This window comes from Crassostrea angulata, chromosome 1, assembly GCF_025612915.1.
Source record: "Crassostrea angulata isolate pt1a10 chromosome 1, ASM2561291v2, whole genome shotgun sequence".
In the NCBI taxonomy this organism is placed as follows: Eukaryota; Metazoa; Mollusca; class Bivalvia; order Ostreida; family Ostreidae; genus Magallana; species Magallana angulata.
Genome location: NC_069111.1, coordinates 6,567,914 through 6,589,158, shown reverse-complemented (window position 1 = coordinate 6,589,158; position 21,245 = coordinate 6,567,914). Strand labels below are relative to the sequence as shown.

General features: G+C 34.9%; 1 protein-coding gene across 2 annotated transcripts; it reads right to left on the bottom strand.

Moving 5' to 3' along the window:
- Window positions 1–1,405: 1,405 nt before the first annotated feature.
- LOC128187329 (UHRF1-binding protein 1-like) lies at window positions 1,406–21,001 on the bottom strand. 2 transcript variants are annotated; one of them, XM_052857733.1, is made up of 18 exons: window positions 20,742–21,001; window positions 19,290–19,452; window positions 15,832–15,870; window positions 14,843–15,034; window positions 14,296–14,539; window positions 13,887–14,050; window positions 13,442–13,619; window positions 12,484–12,579; window positions 11,935–11,958; window positions 9,990–10,454; window positions 9,721–9,827; window positions 9,531–9,599; window positions 8,243–9,386; window positions 7,532–8,088; window positions 6,937–7,093; window positions 6,335–6,591; window positions 5,841–5,946; window positions 1,406–5,613 (listed from the first exon to the last, which is right to left on the bottom strand). In XM_052857733.1, exons 1-18 carry the CDS (start codon window positions 20,783–20,785, stop codon window positions 5,195–5,197), a joined length of 4,425 nt encoding a protein of 1,474 aa, XP_052713693.1. In that variant the 5' UTR covers window positions 20,786–21,001; the 3' UTR covers window positions 1,406–5,194. The 2 variants fall into 2 exon arrangements, with proteins under 2 accessions (XP_052713693.1, XP_052713704.1); XM_052857744.1 differs by lacking the exon at window positions 11,935–11,958.
- Window positions 21,002–21,245: the final 244 nt, after the last annotated feature.

Below are 21,245 nucleotides of genomic sequence, written 5' to 3'. Positions count from 1 at the left end.
TATCCAGTGTCTTTGTCTGTGATAACACTACGTATCGATTTTGTACTATATAACTCATAATACAAATGACGCCAAATTGAGGCGCCAGCGGAGTTTGTTTATTTATATTTAAATATTTAATCGTACGTTGGCCTAAAATTATATAAATACAAGTAATAAGGAATCATTCTTTGAATATTATGAGGTGATAATTTCGGTCGGGGCGTGATCAAATCTATCATAAAGCCCTTCGGGCTTTATTGGATTTGATCACACCCGACCGAAATTATCACCTCATAATACTCAAAGAATGATTCCTCATTCCTTATATAATTACATTTCCCAGTGTCTTTGCCTGTGATAACACTACGTATCGATTTTGTACTTTATAACCCATAACTTCAAATGACGCCAAAACGAGGCGCCAGCGGGGTTTGCTTATTTATATTTATATATTTAATCATACGATGGCTTATAATTATATAAATATAAGTAATAAAGAATCATTCTTTGAATATTATGAGATGATAATTTCGGTCGTGGCGTGATCAAATCTATCATAAAGCCCTTCGGGCTTTATTGGATTTGATCACGCCCCACCCAAAATTATCACCTCATAATACTCAAAGAATGATTCCTTATTCCTTATATAATTACATTTTCCAGTGTCTTTGCCTGTGATAACACTACGTATCGATTTTGTACTTTATAACCCATAACTTCAAATGACGCCAAAACGAGGCGCCAGCGGGGTTTGCTTATTTATATTTATATATTTAATCATACGATGGCTTATAATTATATAAATATAAGTAATAAAGAATCATTCTTTGAATATTATGAGATGATAATTTCGGTCGTGGCGTGATCAAATCTATCATAAAGCCCTTCGGGCTTTATTGGATTTGATCACGCCCCACCCAAAATTATCACCTCATTATACTCAAAGAATGATTCCTTATTCCTTAACTAAGCAAAAGTTTAATATTTCTTAAAGCTAGCAATGACATCGACCTATTACGAGGCTCAAGGTCACGAGACTCCATTTTTAAGACATTACTTCATATCATACAGGTATGTGTTGTGAAGTTTTTGAGAAAAAGTGTATCTGACTAAGGGCTTTATTGGATTTGATCACACCCAACCGAACCTATCACCTCATAATATTCAAAGAATGATTCCTTATTAGTTATATTTATATAATTTTCAGCAGTTGTACGATTAAAATTAGAATATTAAGTATTCCAACCTCGCTTTCGCCTCAACAATACATCTTTTGAAATTATTGGACTGTATAATACAGAATCGATTTTAGTGTTATCACAAAGACACCGGAAAATGTAAATATAATGGAGTGACAACAGACAAGGAAATTCTAACTGTATCCCACCTAGTAGAGCTGTATCAAAACAAATCAACACAGAGCGATGTCATTCCCATTTAATGGATCATCAGCAGTTATAACATAACACAGGGAGACTATCATTCTGTAACATACTGGTTAACATGTTATCACCAAACACAGGAAATACACAGAGTCCATGTAATCACCAAACACAGGAAATACAAAGTCCATGTAATCCCTAAACACAGGAAATACACAGAGTCTATGTAATCACTAAACACAGGAAATACAGAGTCCAACAGATTGAGCAAACACAATACATGTAATACAACAGTCACTGGTTTATACCTGCAAATAGATCACTTAACATATTCACGCTATAAAGTTGTTAAAAAAGAATCAAAAAGCTAGTTCCTTGACTATAACTTTTTTGTTGTTGATTGTATAATTAAGCCAATTCTATTAAATTGTTTTACCTCGTATTATTAACTTTTGGTGTCTATATTATAAAATATTTTGACATAGTTTGATTAAAATAGTATTTGATTCTAAGGATTCAGAGTCTCAGTCAACAATCAATGTAATGTAATGCAACATACTAGTACATGTTTACTTAATTGTCATGTAGAGGATGGATACGAAATAAATCCTAATATATTTCATTTTATTCAAGTATTGATTGGTGTCAGCAAACAGATCATTATAATTACAATAACAAAAGATATTGACAATGCCTGAAATCATGCACAGAATATTGCTCAATAAAAAGTAATTTAACACCTATAGCAGACTTACATGTACATGGAATATTGCAAACATTGCAAAACAACAAACCATCTGGAAAGGAGCCATTATAATTATCAATCATTTAAACATAAGGATCCCCTCTTCTAAAAAAAAAAAGATAATGAAGTTGGTGTCCATCTGATCAAATACTGCTGGGCACCAGACTCTGTTGCTCTTTCTTGCAGGGGATATTTCTGAACATCTTTATGCACTCAATGTTGGATTTCTTGGACATTTATGAATACTGAAAATAAATTAACATTTTTGCCATGCACATCTATAATGTTACTCCTATGTTTCTCACATCTAAGTTTGGTTGTTCTTGTTTATCATTAATGATCCGTCCGTTGAGCTTTTTAATGTAGTAAATTTGATCTTCAAAAGAACCAGGTAGTGTGTCAAGTGTACTTGAGACAATACTGAATAACACAATACTGTACACCAACTTTTACTTGCGACAACTTTATTTCGCAATTTACTTCTGATAAACTAATTTGCGATGACTAATGTTTGTGAAAAAGCCTTATCCAAACTCGTATTGTTATAACAATCATACGACAATGACCGCTTCACGGCTAGAAATATTTGCGAAGACGAGGCTCTCGGAAACCTTGCGAAAATTTCTCACACGCAAATAAAAGTTGGTTTACAGTTTTCTATTCTCCCTATACCATACATGTAGGTGACACGTATCAGTAATTGCTTTAAAATAACATCACTGACTGAGGAAAAATAAGGTCATACAATAGTGTTAAAAAATACAGTTGTTGAAACAGAAATAATGCATGCTCTGCAAAACATTGCTGTGTTTGTGTGACTATGACCACTAATCCTGATTTCTAATCAATACCATAAATAAGACATTACAACAATCGTTTGTTTTGCACTAATTCAGTAACAGATATCAGTCTCGGGCGACTACAGAGAACATACAAGTACGGCGACTACAGAGAACATACAAGTACATCGGAGAATACATTGTGTGTATAGAGGTCAGGAACGCAGAACCCACAAAATCAATAAATCTAAAATACAACAAAACAAAAACATTAAAAAAAAATCAAACGGTGTAAACGTCTCAACGGGAGTTGTCTTGGGAGATATAGATGACTGACATTCAGTTTATGTAAACCCCAAGGAGAAATATGTACCATAGATTATTGCAATTGAGTCATTTCAATACTCGTGGATGTAAATCAAAAAATTCTAATATGAATACAATTCTCTGTAACATGTGCATATAACAGAAATGACTAAATATGATGCTGATCAGTTATATAGAACCATTCTAACAAGACCTTGGACTTTCTGTAGGATGTAACTATCTTTTTCTTGCATCAAATCAAGTTAAGAATGATGCTGGTTTCAAGTGACAGATTGCGTAGTCATAGCTCAAAAGCCAGACAAATCTTTTTGATTTCAAAAATCCATGGCTGAGTGGCCAGCAATGAAATAGACAGTCCTACATTACATTGCTGTTTGAAACAACTTTGCAAAGTCCAAGCTCTTGATAAAAGGAATCTAATGATATAATACCAATCTGTTTTGTGTCACTAAACAAATAGGAAAATATGAAAATTAGGCATTGTGTTTAACATTGCATATATTACTACTAATTGTTAAGAAATAGCATTCTGTCACAATAGCAATATCCTAGTGCAATATCACATATGTGTACTGGAAATAACAGAGCACTGAGCTACCCCTGAATCCACTTACAAAATAGCATCGTGGGGAATAATGTGGCAAAACAATGCCATAACAAAATACAAACAGCAAGTAAATAGCACAAGTACAGTGTCTGGGCAGAAAATATATTTAGCAATGTTTCATGGCCTGAACTACCTTTGCCACACAAGGAAACTGCAAATAAAACTGAATTCTATGGGGGCAAATACATACGGTAAACATGTAGCACTGGTCAAAAGTTCCAAAGGGATTTTCTCTGTGGTAAAACAACAAATGATACTTACTCATCTCGCCAACCAACCCCCCAAAATCTTGTCTAACTTGGGTCGGACTTTAAAAAAAATAACTCTATGGGTACATATTCTAACCTAACAGAAATCCAGGATCCATCCCTAATAAATTACGGCACAGTTTGAAGCAAAACTTAAGAAACACTGACAAAACAGCACAACATCATCCTACATGTATATGAAAGACAAACATGGCACCACTAATGAGTTGGCACAACAAAGCAGGTATATCAATTGCTAAGTAAATAAATAATTCATAACATATATGAAGCAACAGTGATGCATGTTCAATTCCTAACTTTATCATCAACATTTTACAAAACATCTACAGACAATGCCTTTAGTGCAACACAAAAAAAATTCTGACCAGAGAAATCCCAGGCAAAAACAAGACCAGTGACAATTTTAAAAATGAGTGAAAAAAAGTAATAATGCACTTACAAATCATATGTTGTATAACAATACTTCAATTACATCACTACTCACAAAATATAAATGATTAGGGATACAAAGACCTTGGGCCTTACTTAAAATCTGGAAATGTTAATGTCTACAAGTTTATTTCTTAGCACAATGCCATGAAGTTCATTTCATTATTTCTAGATGGGGATAAAATTACAGAAATGTTTAATCCCTATTACAGAGATTTACAATCTCAATCCCTAGAATGGCTACAGTTGATGAATATGTCAGTCTACCAAATCCTCAGTAAGAGTTTAGGAAATGGAGACTCCTTAAAGATTGCATAATTAATGAAACATACAGAACAGTCTGCAGACCAGTCTGGCTGTAGGAGACGTTGACCTTGTTATGCCCAACACTGAGTAAATGTCTATTGCATATTCTAGTTCAACTAAAAACTCATTGATATAGTCAACAACAAAGTCTCTTCTTTTATAGTCTTTGAACATAAAAGGCTACAGAAGTACAAAACTATTTTGGAATAAAGATATGAATGGAAAAACTATACTTTTAAATCATTTTTGTCAATGTAAATACCATAAAAAAATTTAAGTTGCAAGTAAACAATATAAAGTAACATGTCATAAACTGCTAGTAACTTTATATTACTGTCTATTCTTCACTATAACATTTAGAGCTGAATTTATTTGTCTGAATCATGCCGCCGTCTCTCTGAGAGGCTTAATTCCTCCTGAAGCAATGCCAGAGTCCCCAAAAACGAATCCTTCTCCCTGGTCGCTGCCAGTAGTTCGTCCTCCAGATTAGCTATCCTCTGAATGAGACGAGCATTTTCAGTGGTGTAAGTTTCCAGTGTTTGATTCAATTTTGTAACTGAATCTGCATCTGATGAACATTTCCTGCTTTGTTCTCTTAGCACTCTGTTTTCAGCCTCCAATTCTTGTAATCGTAATTTCACAGACTTCAGCCCAAGGTGCTCCTCGTAATTCCCTTGCTTCAACACTTGAACATCATTTTTCAATTCTTGCACTTCTACATTCAAGTCTGTGGTAGCAATACTAGTCTCGTTGTCTATTGAGCATTCTTTCTGTTTCACTATGTTTTCTAAAAATTGATTTACTATATTAACTTTGAAATTCAAAATATGGAGGTTCAATGCAATATAGTTAAATAACAAATGAAATGAAACTTTTCTGTGACGGTCATATAAAATGCATATTTTTCAACTTTAAGACTGTATTTTGATATCAAGAAAATGATATCTATATCATATAAAAGTGATTGCAAAATAAAAAGATAATTAGAACCAGACAATCATACTAGATACATACGATTCAGGTGCATAACTCCGTCCTTCCCTCGGGAAATGGTTAGACAGTGTATCTGTATGTGGGTGGGTTCTGGGGGGGTGGGGAATCCGGGGGGCGCCATGTCATCCTACAACACAGGCAGTATAAACTTTTATATCTAACTTAATGATTATACTTCTGAATTGCTGATCTACATAAGAGCAGGAATTCTGTCCAGACCGTTTCAACTGTGAGACACATATACTTTGTTATCATCTGTAGCAACATCCTATGCTGTCCTGCAATACTTTAAGCTTTCTCCATGAAAGGGAGATAATTCAAATCTCTTTGCCTCATCTGTACATTTTGTGCTTTGTGAACATATTTGAACAAACTTTATTGATTCTCTTGGTCCAATGCTTTTCTAACGATTTATTTTGTCACATTTATATCAATCTCCCAGTAGGACCATGATGATGGCAATCTATTTCTATAACAGTCTTTCGATAAAACAATCGTTTTTACAACTGCCTTACTTGTAGAATAAGCATGAAGTTGGAGACGTCCACATGCATTGGTGTCGACTCTCCGGCATTGTCATCCTCAATAAAGTTGGTAAGTGTGGTCAGGCTGGAAGTCTTGAAATGTAGGCCAAAGTCGTGAGCTTTCACGGACAGGAAGCCTTCCTCCGCCCCAGGGCAAGAGTCCTGTCTAGAGCTAGGGCCTGAGGTGAACTTTAGCATTACAGTGGGGGGAGTCTCTGTTGTGTAGCCTTTTTCCTGACCAAAGAAACCTGTGGCCAGAGGAACTGTTTTAGTTAAATGGAATATAATTTTGATCAAAATATTAACAGTTAAATGAAAGTACAATTCTTCTTTTACTAAATCTTGCATGTGTAGGTACAATTGTTCTTTACTTAATCTTGGCTTGCATGGAATGGTACACAAAATTTCAAACAATATCATTGAATAGAAACCATCAATAATGAGAACCATCAAAACAAACTGACAACTTTACATCAGATAAACTACAGTAACTGTGGAATCAACTAAATACCTTGGTGTTTTTCAGGGGATATTAATTGTGGTGATTGTTCCTACAATGTTCACAAACTTCTAACGATTCTACAGTACTATACCTGAAGGAGAGAGGAATTTTTGCTGGAAGGCTTCGAGGGTCAGGTTGTCGGGCTGTAGGGTCAGGAGTTGCCGGGCCTGTATCCTAGCAGCCATGTCCTCCCCGTCCCCCTGTAGCAGCAGCTCTAGAGCTGACAACTTGAACAGCACCACAGAGACCTTCAACACATCAAATAAATACTTTAATGAATGTGCAAGGTACAACTGGTGTACACAAACTTTTATTTGTGTCTACGAGAATTTTCAAGATATTTGTCACAAAAATTTCTCACCATGAACCAGACTTCAAATATATCTTTAATTTGTAAAAATAATTTCCAAGAGTTATGTTGCAAAAATTAGTTTGTGAAAACCAAACTGTCACTGGTAAATCCCAGAATAATGTTGCCATGATTAAAAATTGGTTTTCATCATGTTATTCTTTTTTAATGATAACTGAAAACTGTAAAAATAATCATACATTGAACTTTATTTTATACAAGCTATTTACCATAATAAATCAAGACCTTTACATACATATAGTACATTTAAAATGTATGGATTAATGTTAAGCATATTTAAAAATCAAACTCACAACATAAAATTTTAATTAATTACCCTCTCTTTGCCCCTGGCTTCAGCTGCGTTCTGCTCAGCACAGAAAGATGACAAGTCGTCAGCAGTATCTGTGGACATAGACTCGCTCTCTGGACGAGTTTTCTTGAAAGCTGGTATTTCTAAATCATCAAGTGACAATTCCTCAAAGTCCATGTCATCATCCGAGCTGTCCGTCCGTATTGACATGCTGTCCAAGCTGTCAGAAATACTCAAGGTGTCATCCGATAAATTCTCCATCTTTGCTTTTATCTTGTCTTTCAATCCTGACATTTTGAAAGTGAACTTTTTCATTGAGTCTGTTGTTTTTGACACAAGCTTTTTCCCTTGCTGGGCATCTGAGCTGTACCCAGATTCCTGGCCTATTGAGCCGAGTGCTTGAGATGACTGCGAGTTACGAGACTGGAGACTGCTCTCTAAGATACCTTGAGTTCGAGTCTGGTGGTCAGAGGTTGGTATAAGAGTCTGCACGTTTGAGTCGCTGTAGGATTTCCCGAGGGCAGGATGAGAAAGATCAGAAAGGTCAACATGGGGAAATGTTTTGTTTGGTGAGCCTGAAGCTAAATCATACAACATGTTATACGTTAATTCATATCGAACATTAGACCTATAGAATTCTTTAACATGTTCTCTGTAAAGTTTGAAATTATTTAAATTCAAGAAGCAATTTTTTTTTAAAAGATCATGTTTAATGAATTTCTTGAAGACACTTACTATCCTGAATTTCACTGGGTGTTTGGGTGTCACTGATGGTTGATTCCTCCTCCTTCTCTATGACCTCATCTACAAGGTCGTCCTGACCACTGGTAGAGGTGGGAGGACTAATGAAGGTCACGGGTATCCCAGCATTCTCTGCTGCTGCCGGACAAAGCATTGCAAACTCCAGCTCTGACAACACTAAAGGTACAGAAAATGTCACAGCAGGGGACACTATGGTTATAAAATAGTCTACGTCTGCTTTCATTTGTGTCTGAAAAAATGTAAAAGACTCCAGCAGACGCATAACAAATATATACTGTGAGTGGGTCATCTGTGCCCTGAGGGGCCCAGGACCAATTTTAGCCAAGAGGTTGAAGTCTGCCACCTTGGTGGCTGTGTATTGCACATTATCATCACTAGCACTATTCTTGCTATCATTGCTATCACAGTTAGATTGAGATCCTTGGAATATGCTGTCTTCCGATTCCCCCGATTTGGTTTCACTTTCACTAGAATAGTAATCCTTCAGCATGCGCCGAGTTCTCCGTCTCTCTCGCTCAGGACTAGAATGTTCACTGCTGCTGGATTTTTCATCACTTAAAAGACTATTACCATTGTTGTATGGCACAATGGATGGTTTAGAAGACTCTGAGTTATCCCCTCCATTCTTTGGCTGAGCCTTGGAGATCCAGAGACACACAGGGATGGACTCAACAAATGGGAAAGGTCGGCCCTTTCCATTGGAGGCCCCTAGGAACTCTAGCCACACCTGTTCAGCATGACAGCACCAAACATCAAAGCTTGCATCACGTTTCAGGACATTAGTCTTCCATAATTTGCCAATTTCTTCTGATGAATATTTATTTGCACAGCCATTCACCAAGTCATAAGCTTTCTTCTCTATGAAATTGTTCTCTAGTTTTTTGGCATGATTGTTAAACTTGTCTGGTACAGCCCTCAAGCTGTTATTGTCATTGGGAAATGATTTGGATGAGAATAATGGAGATGCTGTGTAGTTTGTGATGACTTCTGACAGACTTTCCCAAGAGGACGCACCACTGACACGGGTGTTTGTGGCACACATCCTGGAAATCTGAAGCTGCACACTCTTTGGGAAATCTGGTAAAACACATTTCTGGTCCTCCACTGGTATAACGATCTGCAGCAGAAAGACAGAGAAATCAATTCACCATTCCTACTACCATAAAACCTACAGTCACCATTATAAGCAAAATGAAAGATGTACAGTCTACTTTAGTTTATCAAGCAAAGTGAAAAAACAAAAAAATCCTCAATCTCTTACCCTTGGCATGATGGCCTCCAATTTCATATCTACATGCTCTAATGGAGCATCCTCCAATTCAATACTTTCCTACAACAGTTTAAAATTATGCTTACATACATGACATGGTACTGCAATATAAAGGTTTTGAAATTTGAACTACAGTGCAACTTCATGAATCAATTTTCAAAATGTTTCTAAAATCACTTACAATGCTTTTAGACAGATTAAGCATGAAGAAATTTGCCCAGAGCAGGGTCAGCCAGTCCAGATTCAGACGTATGGGGTTGAGGAGGACATACAAATTGGCATGAGGTACTACAAGTTAATTGTACAGATGACAATGAAACAGAGAGTTATCATTCATAATTTCTACAATCTAGGAATTTTCTAAATTGACAAGAGTCTTTGAAATAAATGATAAATTCCATTAAATATTTTATATGGTCATGGAATAACAATCAAATGGCATGTACTCACCTGGATAGTCAATACCCTCTGGAAAGAAATAATCAGTGAATTCCGCGTGTATGACTGACATATCTGGGGGAAGATGCAGGTGCTTCTTGTCAGAGCTGAGGAACTTCTGAGGATTGTTCCTCTTGTTATCCGCGGTGGACACTTGGTATACGGTGAACTCCTCCACCTTTATCACATAGCAGCTCTCCAACAGCTTGGTTTTGCGCCTCTGCTTCACATTCGGTGACCCCTGACCTTGATTAGCTCTGGGGGCAGGTGGTCTTGGGGGAGGAGCTTTACTTTGATTGACAGGAGCATTCTGTGTGGTTTTCTGGACCCCAGTGTGAGCTGGGGATGGAGAGGGGGAGGGAATGCATTCCTTGGCTTTTGAAACTTCTTCTTTAAAGGCTGTAAAGAGTTGCTGAACCCAAGGATTTCTGGATCCTTGGTTGTCTGAGTATCTAAACCAGTTCTTCCTTTCTCCACCTACAATCATCAGTAAATATAATATATAATATTCACTTAGCTAAATCTGTGAAAAACAGCTTGCTGCAGATCAAATCCCTATCTTCAGGATTAAAACAAATAAAGAACAAATGTAAACCAAAAACCCTACACACATAGCATGATAAATGAAAATATGAATATTTTGTTAAGGGAAAACTAATGTCTTTGCAAATTTTGCAAGGACAAAATAAATATTATTTTTGAAATACAATACCCTGAATACAGTATGAATGCTGCAAAAACATCCTGTTTACAACATAATCATTAATAACCCAATTCTAGCAGTACATGTTATAATCAAACATCATGCACACCCTAACACCTGCATATAGCTGTCAACCATAAACCCAGGGTATAATACAACAATACAAGAATGAGAAAAATGCCTACCAGTAATTCATTGAAAGAAGTATCAATTCAGAGATAACATGCCATCATTGCCATGGATATATTTAATATATGTCACAAACAATAAGCTCTAGAACTAGACAGATAAAACTCCTTATAAATTCTGTTAATGAGTCGTGCCCTGAAGTGTGTTCAAGATCTGAGGTGATAAAGGTAGATCGATTGTTGAAATTGATTGGTTTGAGACACTCATGGATGCTGTGTTGTGCATTCAGAGTTTACAACAAGAATCATGTGGTAGCTTCCATGCACCAAAAATAACGGGATCATTACCCTTTAGGAGAATGAGTGGTTAACAAGCAGTCCGTAACATAATTTTTTAACAAACTAAATATGATTATGTAAAACTTCAGTTATCACTATCACAAGCTAAGAATTAATTTTTGCTTAAAATATAACCTTAGGTATATATTGTCACTAAAACAATCTTTAATGTTTTTGTTTCCATCTGGGCACACAAGAGGCCAATAAATTTTATCTGTTAGGTAGAGCTCCAAGTTTTGGAGAGATTTAGGATAAAGAACTACACTTTAATTATATAGAGTCTTCAAAAATCTAGGGTGTTAAGCAAAATCTAGGGTGTTCAGTAGAAACTTTGCAAAGGTTCTGTAACTTACTTAATTTGTCATTATCTCTCTGCCACTATGTGAAACAGTTGGTGTACATGTATTTGATGGTGTATTGGTGTAAATAACAGCAAAAAGCTCAGAATTCACACAACAAAATGGTAGCCACACAAAGGACAAAATAGACTATCAAAACTAATTTTTGTTTAATTATTTTTTGTTAACTCTGAACTAATAATATGTATACCAGTTTAAGCCATTGCAGAAAAAATACTTCAGATGTTATCCTAGTTTCAATAAAAAAATATTATCACAAGGTTGATTTGGGACACATGTACTATGACTCAGCTATGGAGGATAAGGACCAGTCCATGTATTTTATGCTCTTGGAGCAAAGAACCAGACCAGGTTACAGAGTTCATTAACATGCTGGGACAGGGATGTTCCTGGGATCCTTAAACAGAGACCATGAAGGGAAGACTTACCCTGGGAATTGATCAACTCCTTGTCTACAGAACACAGTCAAAGGACCAAAAGTCATTACAGTGGTTACAGAAAATAAAAAACTAATTACATTGATTGCATCTAATACTCAACTCATTACATTGATTACAAATAATACTCAAATTGTTACATTGATTACAGATAATACTCAACTCATTACATTTTTTACAGATAATACTCAACTTATTACATTGATTGCATCTAAAACTCAAGTCATAGCATTGCTCGTACAAATAAAACATGGGATAATACTAAGTAAGGTACATAAATCTCAAGTAAAATATGAAATCTGTGCATGCTCTATGAAAATGAGGGAAAAAATTACTTTAAATTTTAGATTGATCAACAAAGATTACATATGAGTCATAATCAGACTTTTTATTTTCATAAAGTAGTTTTATTCAATTGTTAAGCATTCACTGCATAAATTTGTTCTCATCATCCAATGCCTTGTCAAGAATGAGAATCGCTTTTAGTGTTTATCTCAGTAACGCTATCTGAAAGACTTCTTCTGGGCGTGATGTATTTACCTGCTGGGAAGAATGGGTACACGTCCACGGACAGCTTGTGGATGGTCACCTGCATCGCCCCACCCTCAATCTGACTGTTGTGGCCAGGAATGCACTCTGAAATTCCCGGTCAATAGTTAACAACATATACATTCCTACCAGGAAAACAATTCCATGGCTACAATTTAATTAAAATTAGATCTTTGAAGTACACCTAATTGATTGCTAAAATGTGAATTTATTGACATTAACAAAAATTCAAATCATAGTTGCTCTCTTTCCTCTGATAATAGGTTAAAAGTTACTTGAAATGTGTATGTAATCATGAAATAATTCAAAATAACGGTAATTGACTTGTTTTTGGCTAACCTGGTATAAACAAGAGATGTTTGTGAAACACTTATGCCCCCCTCCCTTGGAAACATCAACATAGAAAATGAGCGGAAACTTCAAATATTTGGAATTTTTCTAAGTCCAAGGGGCATAACTCTGTCAAAATTTGCTCTATCATACCAAAAATCAAATTTGACCTAGATATTATTTAGATTAACCTGTATACTAAATTTCATATCAATATGTGCATCGTCTACTGTTGTGTTGTATACTTGTGTCTGTTGTGTTATATACTGATGTCTGTTGTGTTACATACTGGTGTCTGTTGTGTTACATACTGGGGTCTTTTGTATTACATACTTGTATCTGTTGTGTTACATACTGGGGTCTTTTGTGTTACATACTTGTATCTGTTGTGTTACATACTGGGGTCTTTTGTGTTACATACTTGTGTCTGTTGTGTTACATACTGGTGTCTGTTGTGTTACATACTGGGGTCTTTTGTATTACATACTTGTATCTGTTGTGTTACATACTGGGGTCTTTTGTGTTACATACTTGTATCTGTTGTGTTACATACTGGGGTCTTTTGAGTTACATACTTGTATCTGTTGTGTTACATACTGGGATCTTTTGAGTTACATACTTGTATCTGTTTTGTTATCATCACAAAGATGAAGGTCGATTCGACTGGAGACCACATGGTAGGAAGTTGTCTGAACATCAAATTTATCAAAAAGGCGGGAAACATTGGAGACATTGGACTGACTTCGGGGACGCTGGCTTTGCATATTGTCGTTGTAAAGCGAACTCAATCCTTGCATCTAGAAATAAATTTACGGTAGTTCAAAGCATTTAAAAATATCATTTCTCATCATCAAAACAGGACAACCGGCTTTTCAGCATGGGCATGGCAAAGTCAATTGCCAATATTATTAAATTAGTTATTTATTGAATAAGCTACACATACATCTATATACTGCTTACACTCTTTAGTGAATAAGGTCTATCTGTTATCATACTTTAAATAAATTTCAATTATTTGGTTTATCTGGCCTACATCTTATAAAGAATAAGACATATCTGCTTACATCTAACTTCTCAGCTGCAATGTTTTTGCTCTGTTGCCTCGATTTCTCCATCATATCCTTGAGCGAGTTTATGTACAAGATGGCTGCCTTCAGTTGAGTGTCCGTCAACACCCATAACAGGTCGTCAAGGAGGAGCATGACCCTGGTGGCAATCACCCCACAGTCTGTGAAAGCAGGTCCCAAATGTTATGTCTTTTGTTTTCAATCACAATACAAACTGATATACTTTTAATAACCTTCATAAGATGTAATTGTGACCCATTTTGTGACAAGCAAAAATTCAATACAACCTTTTTTTATCTGTGTCTGATTCACTAACAAGCAAAACTACATCTACATCTTAAAACTTTTCATTTTCTTTCCCTGTTTCTCTATAATCATGTTTTGTAGCAATACACATGATCGTTACCACTGAGCCTCTTTTTGATGGTGACTCTGATTTTGGATTGGTTGGCGATGAATCTGAGGGGAGTGGTGAGAAACGCCTCTGAGCTTGACCCTTCCACCGCTGTCGCCTCGATCCTCGTCGTCTGCCAATCAAACTCTTTAAACAGCAGCATCTCCCCCCGCCCTGTGTCCCGAATCTTTGTGGGGCCAAGGTCATCTGACTGCTTCCAGCTGGGAGTAACACTGTGAGCTTTAACTCTGGACAACTACAAAATACTTAAATATGGTAAATCAAAAAAATACCTCAGATTTCATAATCATTGGAATGATGTTAAAAAAAAGGAACCTGTCACTTTGGAGAGTTCCGAATAAAGAATATCTAAAAATTTTCACTTGTATTCATTTTACAAAAGAAAATAATAAACGTTTATTAAGCTAGAAACTTTGGAAATCTAGAACAAGATAGATTATATTACCAGGTAATCTTTTTTATCACTGGTCTGATGCATTTTAATTGATAATCAGTACTATATTTTTACTATTTACCCTTTTTTAAAAGTTTTAATCACCTGTAAAGAGGCATGGAACTTCCTGGAGATGAACTTGACGAGGACAGAGTTGATGTGGACGTACATTCCGTCAATGACTCGGTCCACAAAGCCGTACTTGCCCCCACTCCTGTAGCTGGCCACATGGGCGGGGCTGTTAGGTGGGCGTGGTGTGTCACATGTTTCAATCTCCAGCTCCACCTCGTCCAAAAACTAGGACACAGAAACATATTGGAAAATGATTAAAGTGGTTTCCCAGAACTCAAACAATACTGATTCTAGTGATACACAAATTGCGTAATACAAGTTCTACTGGATAAAGTGAATTATTATCAGTTTGTTATAACATCTAGCTATTAATACAAAGAAACTGAAGCAATACATATGCTATTTATTCAGTGTCAGTGATGTTATGTACATGTAAATATACTGTTATTGTAGATTCCCTATTTCATGCAAGTCCATAGATTTGGGATACTCGGTATCTTCGTTTTTGCACCATATTGTGAGAAACGAGATTCGTCAATTATTCCTACTGGTCTACCAAATACTTTGATTTTGCAAGATTCTGATGCACTGTATCCAATGTCTTTCTTAAAATGGAGTCAAATATACCTACATGCCTATCTAAATGGCCTATTTGCATTCACCAATATGAATCAAACATTACATCTTGTTTACCAGTATACACTGAAATCTTTTTTAGAGTATTCTTCTCCTCTAGAGCAAATAAGGCATTTACAGTAAAATTAATACACTTATTCTTACTTTACCCTATCTCTCAAATAAGACGTCTGGAAGGTGACAGTTTTATTTACAATCATACTTTATCAAGAAAAAAATCTGTAACTATTACTTTTTTTCATGTTAAATATTTATTTACAGTGTATTTTCTTTGTTCATAAGTAATGAACAATAGAAGTGTCGATGAATAACAACAGCATGTTTCACTCTTATTGATATACCTGTACATAAAGCATGATTTAAGGAGAGACTCAGTTATAACTTACCAGGCACAGTGGCTGGGATTTCAGCTTAGTCCATTGAACCTAAAACAATGAAGAAAAAGCCTTTATTCATCAATATTTACATGGACTGCGTATGTTCTTTCTTTTCACTTAATTGCTTAATAAATGTACCTTCATACCCATCTATGTATGAACCACTAAAACAAGCATTTTATTGTCTAAGAGTGACCTTAGTAATGAAGGTGTCCTGATACATAAGCAATATAGTGGTATATTTGTGTGTAAATACTTATTACTACTGTTTTTTACTCCTCTTGAAATATGTGCAATAGCTGCACAATTAGCATGATTAGAATTCAATATTTCAGAAAGTCATAAAAAGGTGACCAAATCTTTGACAGTGTGTTAGTTTCAGAGATTCATTAAACAGTAAATGAAAAGACTTGTAATGATTACTGAAGTTTGCAGTGTACACTAATTGGGACATCAATACACTTCAGAGTTCAATAACTTTATTGTATTTTTTTATAATCTACAGCAGTTATATCCAGTATCTAACTTGCGCATTGATCCCTTTTTGATGTCTACTCGATTTACATGTATATGGTCAACAGCTATACACCACTTAAGGTAATAAAGAACTACATTCATTGATCTTTATATAAGCACCTATAAGTGGTAATAGCTAGGTTGCTGTGTATCTGACTTGTGATCAAACAAAATGGTACAACAGTTTCAGATCCTGAGCAGGCTGTGTGTAATTCTAACAGAGTTGTGTGGTAAACTGTTACAATTGCAATACCTGTAACTATTTCCTGAAAATGCTGTTCATTTCATTGTTAGCAGGTTTATTTGGAAACAAAGGTTTTATGATATCTATAAAGAGCATCAATACATGTAAGTTGTGCAAACACACAGTTTATCTAGAATCAACAGTCTCTAGGCTCATACATTCTTCAGCTCTTTATTCTCAGTTAGATAATCTGTATGTAAAGGTCTTAAATTGCCTTATTTTACCATCTAAATCTATACATATTCACTACTATGGATCATGTGCTGATATTTAGATGACTGTTAGTAATAGATTCACTTGTAGTAACTAGAATGTCAAAATGTCAATGACCTCTGCAAGTGAATGCCCTCTATGTTATAAAGCTTTCTAAGATTCCATAAAAAAAAATAAAACTTGAGGAGGTCCCAATGCCTCAGTCCTTTCTGATACATGTACCATTGTATTTTAACATCTTTCTCTGAAATCGTGAGATCCAATTAACACATACATACAGTACCAGAAATAAACAATGTGATATTCATCAAAACATAGTTAAAGAAAACCCTTGGTTATAATGGTTGCTTGCATGACACAAATGATAGCATTCAAGTGAGATCTTGTGTCAGATCAATGGAGACTTCTTGTGATGTCTGCTACCCTGACTATTAATTGTCTCTGTTCTCATCCCCCATCAGCATTCTCACATAGTCTCTATAGACCCTCATTGATTTGATCACTCTAGGTCTTTTATCTTTAACTGTGTTAGCACATGGAGAGACAAATTCCACTGTCAGCTGAAAGGGCTGAATATGTATCACCTAGTCCTGTATGAGCCTGTGTTATGTATGGAAAATAAGAGATGGAGCTCTATATTACTGTTTTGTGCAAATAAGAAAACAAAATTGCATAGCTATTGCACTCTATATATATTAAGCACTAGTTGCATTCTATAAATTACTGCTCTCTTTAAACTTAAATAATGTAAAAATGTGTTATTAATTAATTATGTAAATATAAAATTAATAGTAAAAAAGGTTTTTTGGTGAATTATCCTGGATTAAGGGATGTGAATGGCAGTGGAAATCAAATCAGTTCGGGGTCTGCTCTGATCTCAAGAATGACTTCCAAATCAACAGACAAAATTGCATCCCTGTGGATTCCCATTGCTACTTAGGCATGGATTGTACTACCTCAACGTGTTACTATTGACAAAATTGTATTTTAAACAACATGTACAGTGGATAATAAAAAGACAAAGAACATGGTGACACAACTGTTAATATACATGTATGTCCACTGCAAGGGGGGGGGAGGGGAGGTCAAAGCTCTCTGTGTTGTATTGATTGTAAAATAGCTTACTGAGATGTTAAATTTGAAATGAGAAGACAAGCCAGACCTAGCTTTCAGTAAAATGATTTCTCAAGTGTTCTCCTAATATGTTGCAGTGAATTGCATTAATTACTGTAACAGTTATAGTTCTCACAGGTTAATGAATATATACTGGATTATAAGTAAAATTATTTCCATCTCAAACTTTAAATCCCTGAACTTATTTTCTCCCATCATATGGCAATGCAACTGCATTTAGTCACAGTTATATCAACAAGATTATGATTTAAAGTAAAATAATATTCTCACAAACTTTACATTTCCTGAAGTAATTTAGAGATCTTAATCATGTTTATGCAAAACATATTTCATCTTCCTCCTTTGCAAAATACAAGAGTCCTTTACTATTTTTAGAAAATACTTCTCTTATTATGTTGAAGCAGGCAAATACATGCATCTTTACACAGATTCACAACTATTGAAAGTTTTCTTGATTTCTGGCTAAATGAGATTTTGAAGTCAATTCTGATTTCAATTAATTTATAAATATATCTGAATGAAACCTGTAATGCATGATTTTTATATATTCATAATTTTTCTTGCGCTTTTTATCCCATATTATAGCATAACTAAGATAAATATTTTAATAAGAATTTCATACAAGTCCAAGTTGCCATTTTCTGAGATTATTTCCATGCATTCACCAACTTCAAAATGTCTAGTAACAGTTACAATGATACAACTGGGGTTCTGTAATGAACAGTTCCATCAAGTGCTTGGTAAATTCTTCAGTGTCATTTTTTTTTTAGAAGTTTGATTCAATTATTTATTCGCTCAAGACCAGTTCTCTGGTATATGAGGTTCATGTTCAACAAAAGTGTATAAAATTAACACATATAAACAGGCAAGGATCACAAGTACATGTATATTTAATTAAGATTTTTAAAAATTGGAAATCCAAAAGTCCAAGTTGCAGTTTTAAAAATTAAAACATGATGATGATTCTATGACAGTTGAAATTTATTCAATTCAATGCTAACAGATATTTACTTGGATATTCTATATAAAGAACAAACAATAAAAATTTGAAGAAATATCGCTTTACTAGTTTTCTTTGTTATGATAACAAGCCGCTATTTTGAATATATAAAAATGATTTTAAAAATAATATGAGCTTCAACTTTCTTTTTTAAAATCTTTTTAGCAAACATATCATTTGATTTGATATGAGAGAGAGAGAGAGAGAGAGAGAGAGAGAGAGAGAGAGAGAGAGAGAGAGAGAGAGAGAGAGAGAGAGAGAGAGAGAGTGTGTACATGTATATAGTAAGGTTCGTATCAAGGTACTGATATGATGATTTGATGATTTAAAGTTTTGTCTGTTTAAAATTTTAAAAAATACCTTTATAAAAAGTCTGTTACAAACTGCTTTGGATAACTTCATCCATGTTGGTAAATCCAAGAGCTCCATTAATACTGCCTCATCAAGCTCCAGATTTGAAAGTTCACCTTCTCCTTTTAGTGTGCTCAAATTGATTTTGTCAGGAGACAAGTTCTTAGTAAACCTATATTTAAAACAGAATTGTATATCAGGTATTTGTTAAATAGCCTTGGAATATTTTCCAAAATGGGTTATAATAACCAAAAGGGGTATATCATGATTATCCTGAAGTACCAGTAGTTGTATATCAGCCTGAGAGCCGTTAGGCTCCAGGGCTGATATACAACAACAGAGGGCTAAAAATGGAATGCAATATAAAAAGTGCCATGTATTGACTTTTTACATCATATACTTATAGAAAATATCAAAGAAATGATATAAAACATCTTATGATGTTATTATTGTGAAAAATCCCTGGGTGTCTATTACTGTTCAATTTCTTCTGTTAAATTTTCCATCATTATTTGAACCAGCATCAGAAATGACTGCTATAGATTTCTATGTCATAATAGCCAATGGTGAATGGAAAGGGGTGTATTATAACATCTCATGACATACTGCCAGAAAGGAGTGTATAATAAATTTTATTATACATCATACATGGGTAGGCAAATTTTCAGTTTATATTGGTCAGCAAAGAGTAAATACATTTTCTATATATATATATATATTTATATGATATATAAATTTAACTTACAGTGCATAAAACCAACAACACAGCAAACCTTTGCAAGATACCATTTGACAGCATAAAAATCAACTTCGGTCAACAATTTTTAGACAATCCTCAGTTTGAGAGGTTGACCTCAAAGGAGATTAAGGCCCATTTGTATAGTAGACCTACATGGTCTAAGACAGTAGAGTAACGGAATACTGTAAAGCAACTTTTATTCGCGTGCAAGAAATTTTTGGTTAGCGAGAGCCTTGTCGTCGCAAATATTTCTCGCTGCGAACCAGTCCTTGTCATATGGTTGTTATAACAACACAGGTCTCGATAAGGCTAGGTTGCAAACATAAGTCGTCGCGAACTAGTTTCTCTGAAGTTAATTGCGAAATAAAGTCACTGCGAATAAAAGTTGGTTTACAGTAGGTTCTTTCTTTTCATGCATTTTATAGCGGATTTACAATATTTTTGCATTTTTTTTTTTTATTTAAGCACAGCAAATCCATATATATTTTATTTTAGATATCCTATTCCAAAAGTGCTGTTATATCTCATTTGAAAGATTGGGGTGCTTTCCATTTAACCGGCATCGCCGGATTTGCCGGTGTTGCCTTCGTCGCCGATTGCTGGAACGTGCATCGCCGGCGAGCGACTGTGGCAACTGTAGAAATATCAACATAATATTGCTGAGAAAATTCGAACTACATAAATCCGACGGTTTCTGCCTTGAATTCAGAAAGTTAACTTACTTAGACAAGTGTTTAAGAATCTGGTTCTTAATTATCGACGCCATTTTCTTCAGTTAGTCTGTCTCAATGTAACATCTTATCTTCTTGGCCACACCGAGAATTCCTAAATTTACATCCGTCATCCGACAGAAAGTTTGTTTCTCTCGTAGCTGGACTCCATTACTTCAAACTGCTCCTTCTAACAATGACGAAAATCAAATTCAAGTTCCTAAGAAAATAACCTTTGCCTCATTTCTATCGCAAAAATAATTTTAACAGCATAAGAATAGCTTTTGAAGCATAAATAGATATGATATATACTTTATCAGATATTATTTATTTTTATTGATGTAAACGACCGAACGTTGTTAGATTTGCGGATCAAGACGAACGGATCTAATCTACAACTTTTATTATGTATAAATAATGAAATAATCACTTAATTTGTCACGGTACCCATGTTTTTATTCAGATACACATAACTATAATTTCAATGTTCGCAGATTTTTTAAATAAAAAGTTTGT

Bases quoted from the DNA above. Each gene is read 5' to 3' on its own strand.
- LOC128187329 (XM_052857733.1), bottom strand. From the start codon at position 20,785: ATGGCGTCGATAATTAAGAACCAGATTCTTAAACACTTGTCTAA. The intron at 14,540-14,842 runs GTGATTAAAACT...AGTATTTTGTAG, and splicing joins AGTTCCATGCCTCTTTACAG to TTGTCCAGAGTTAAAGCTCA. The intron at 13,620-13,886 runs GTAAGCAGATAT...ATTTATTTCTAG, and splicing joins TTGCAGCTGAGAAGTTAGAT to ATGCAAGGATTGAGTTCGCT.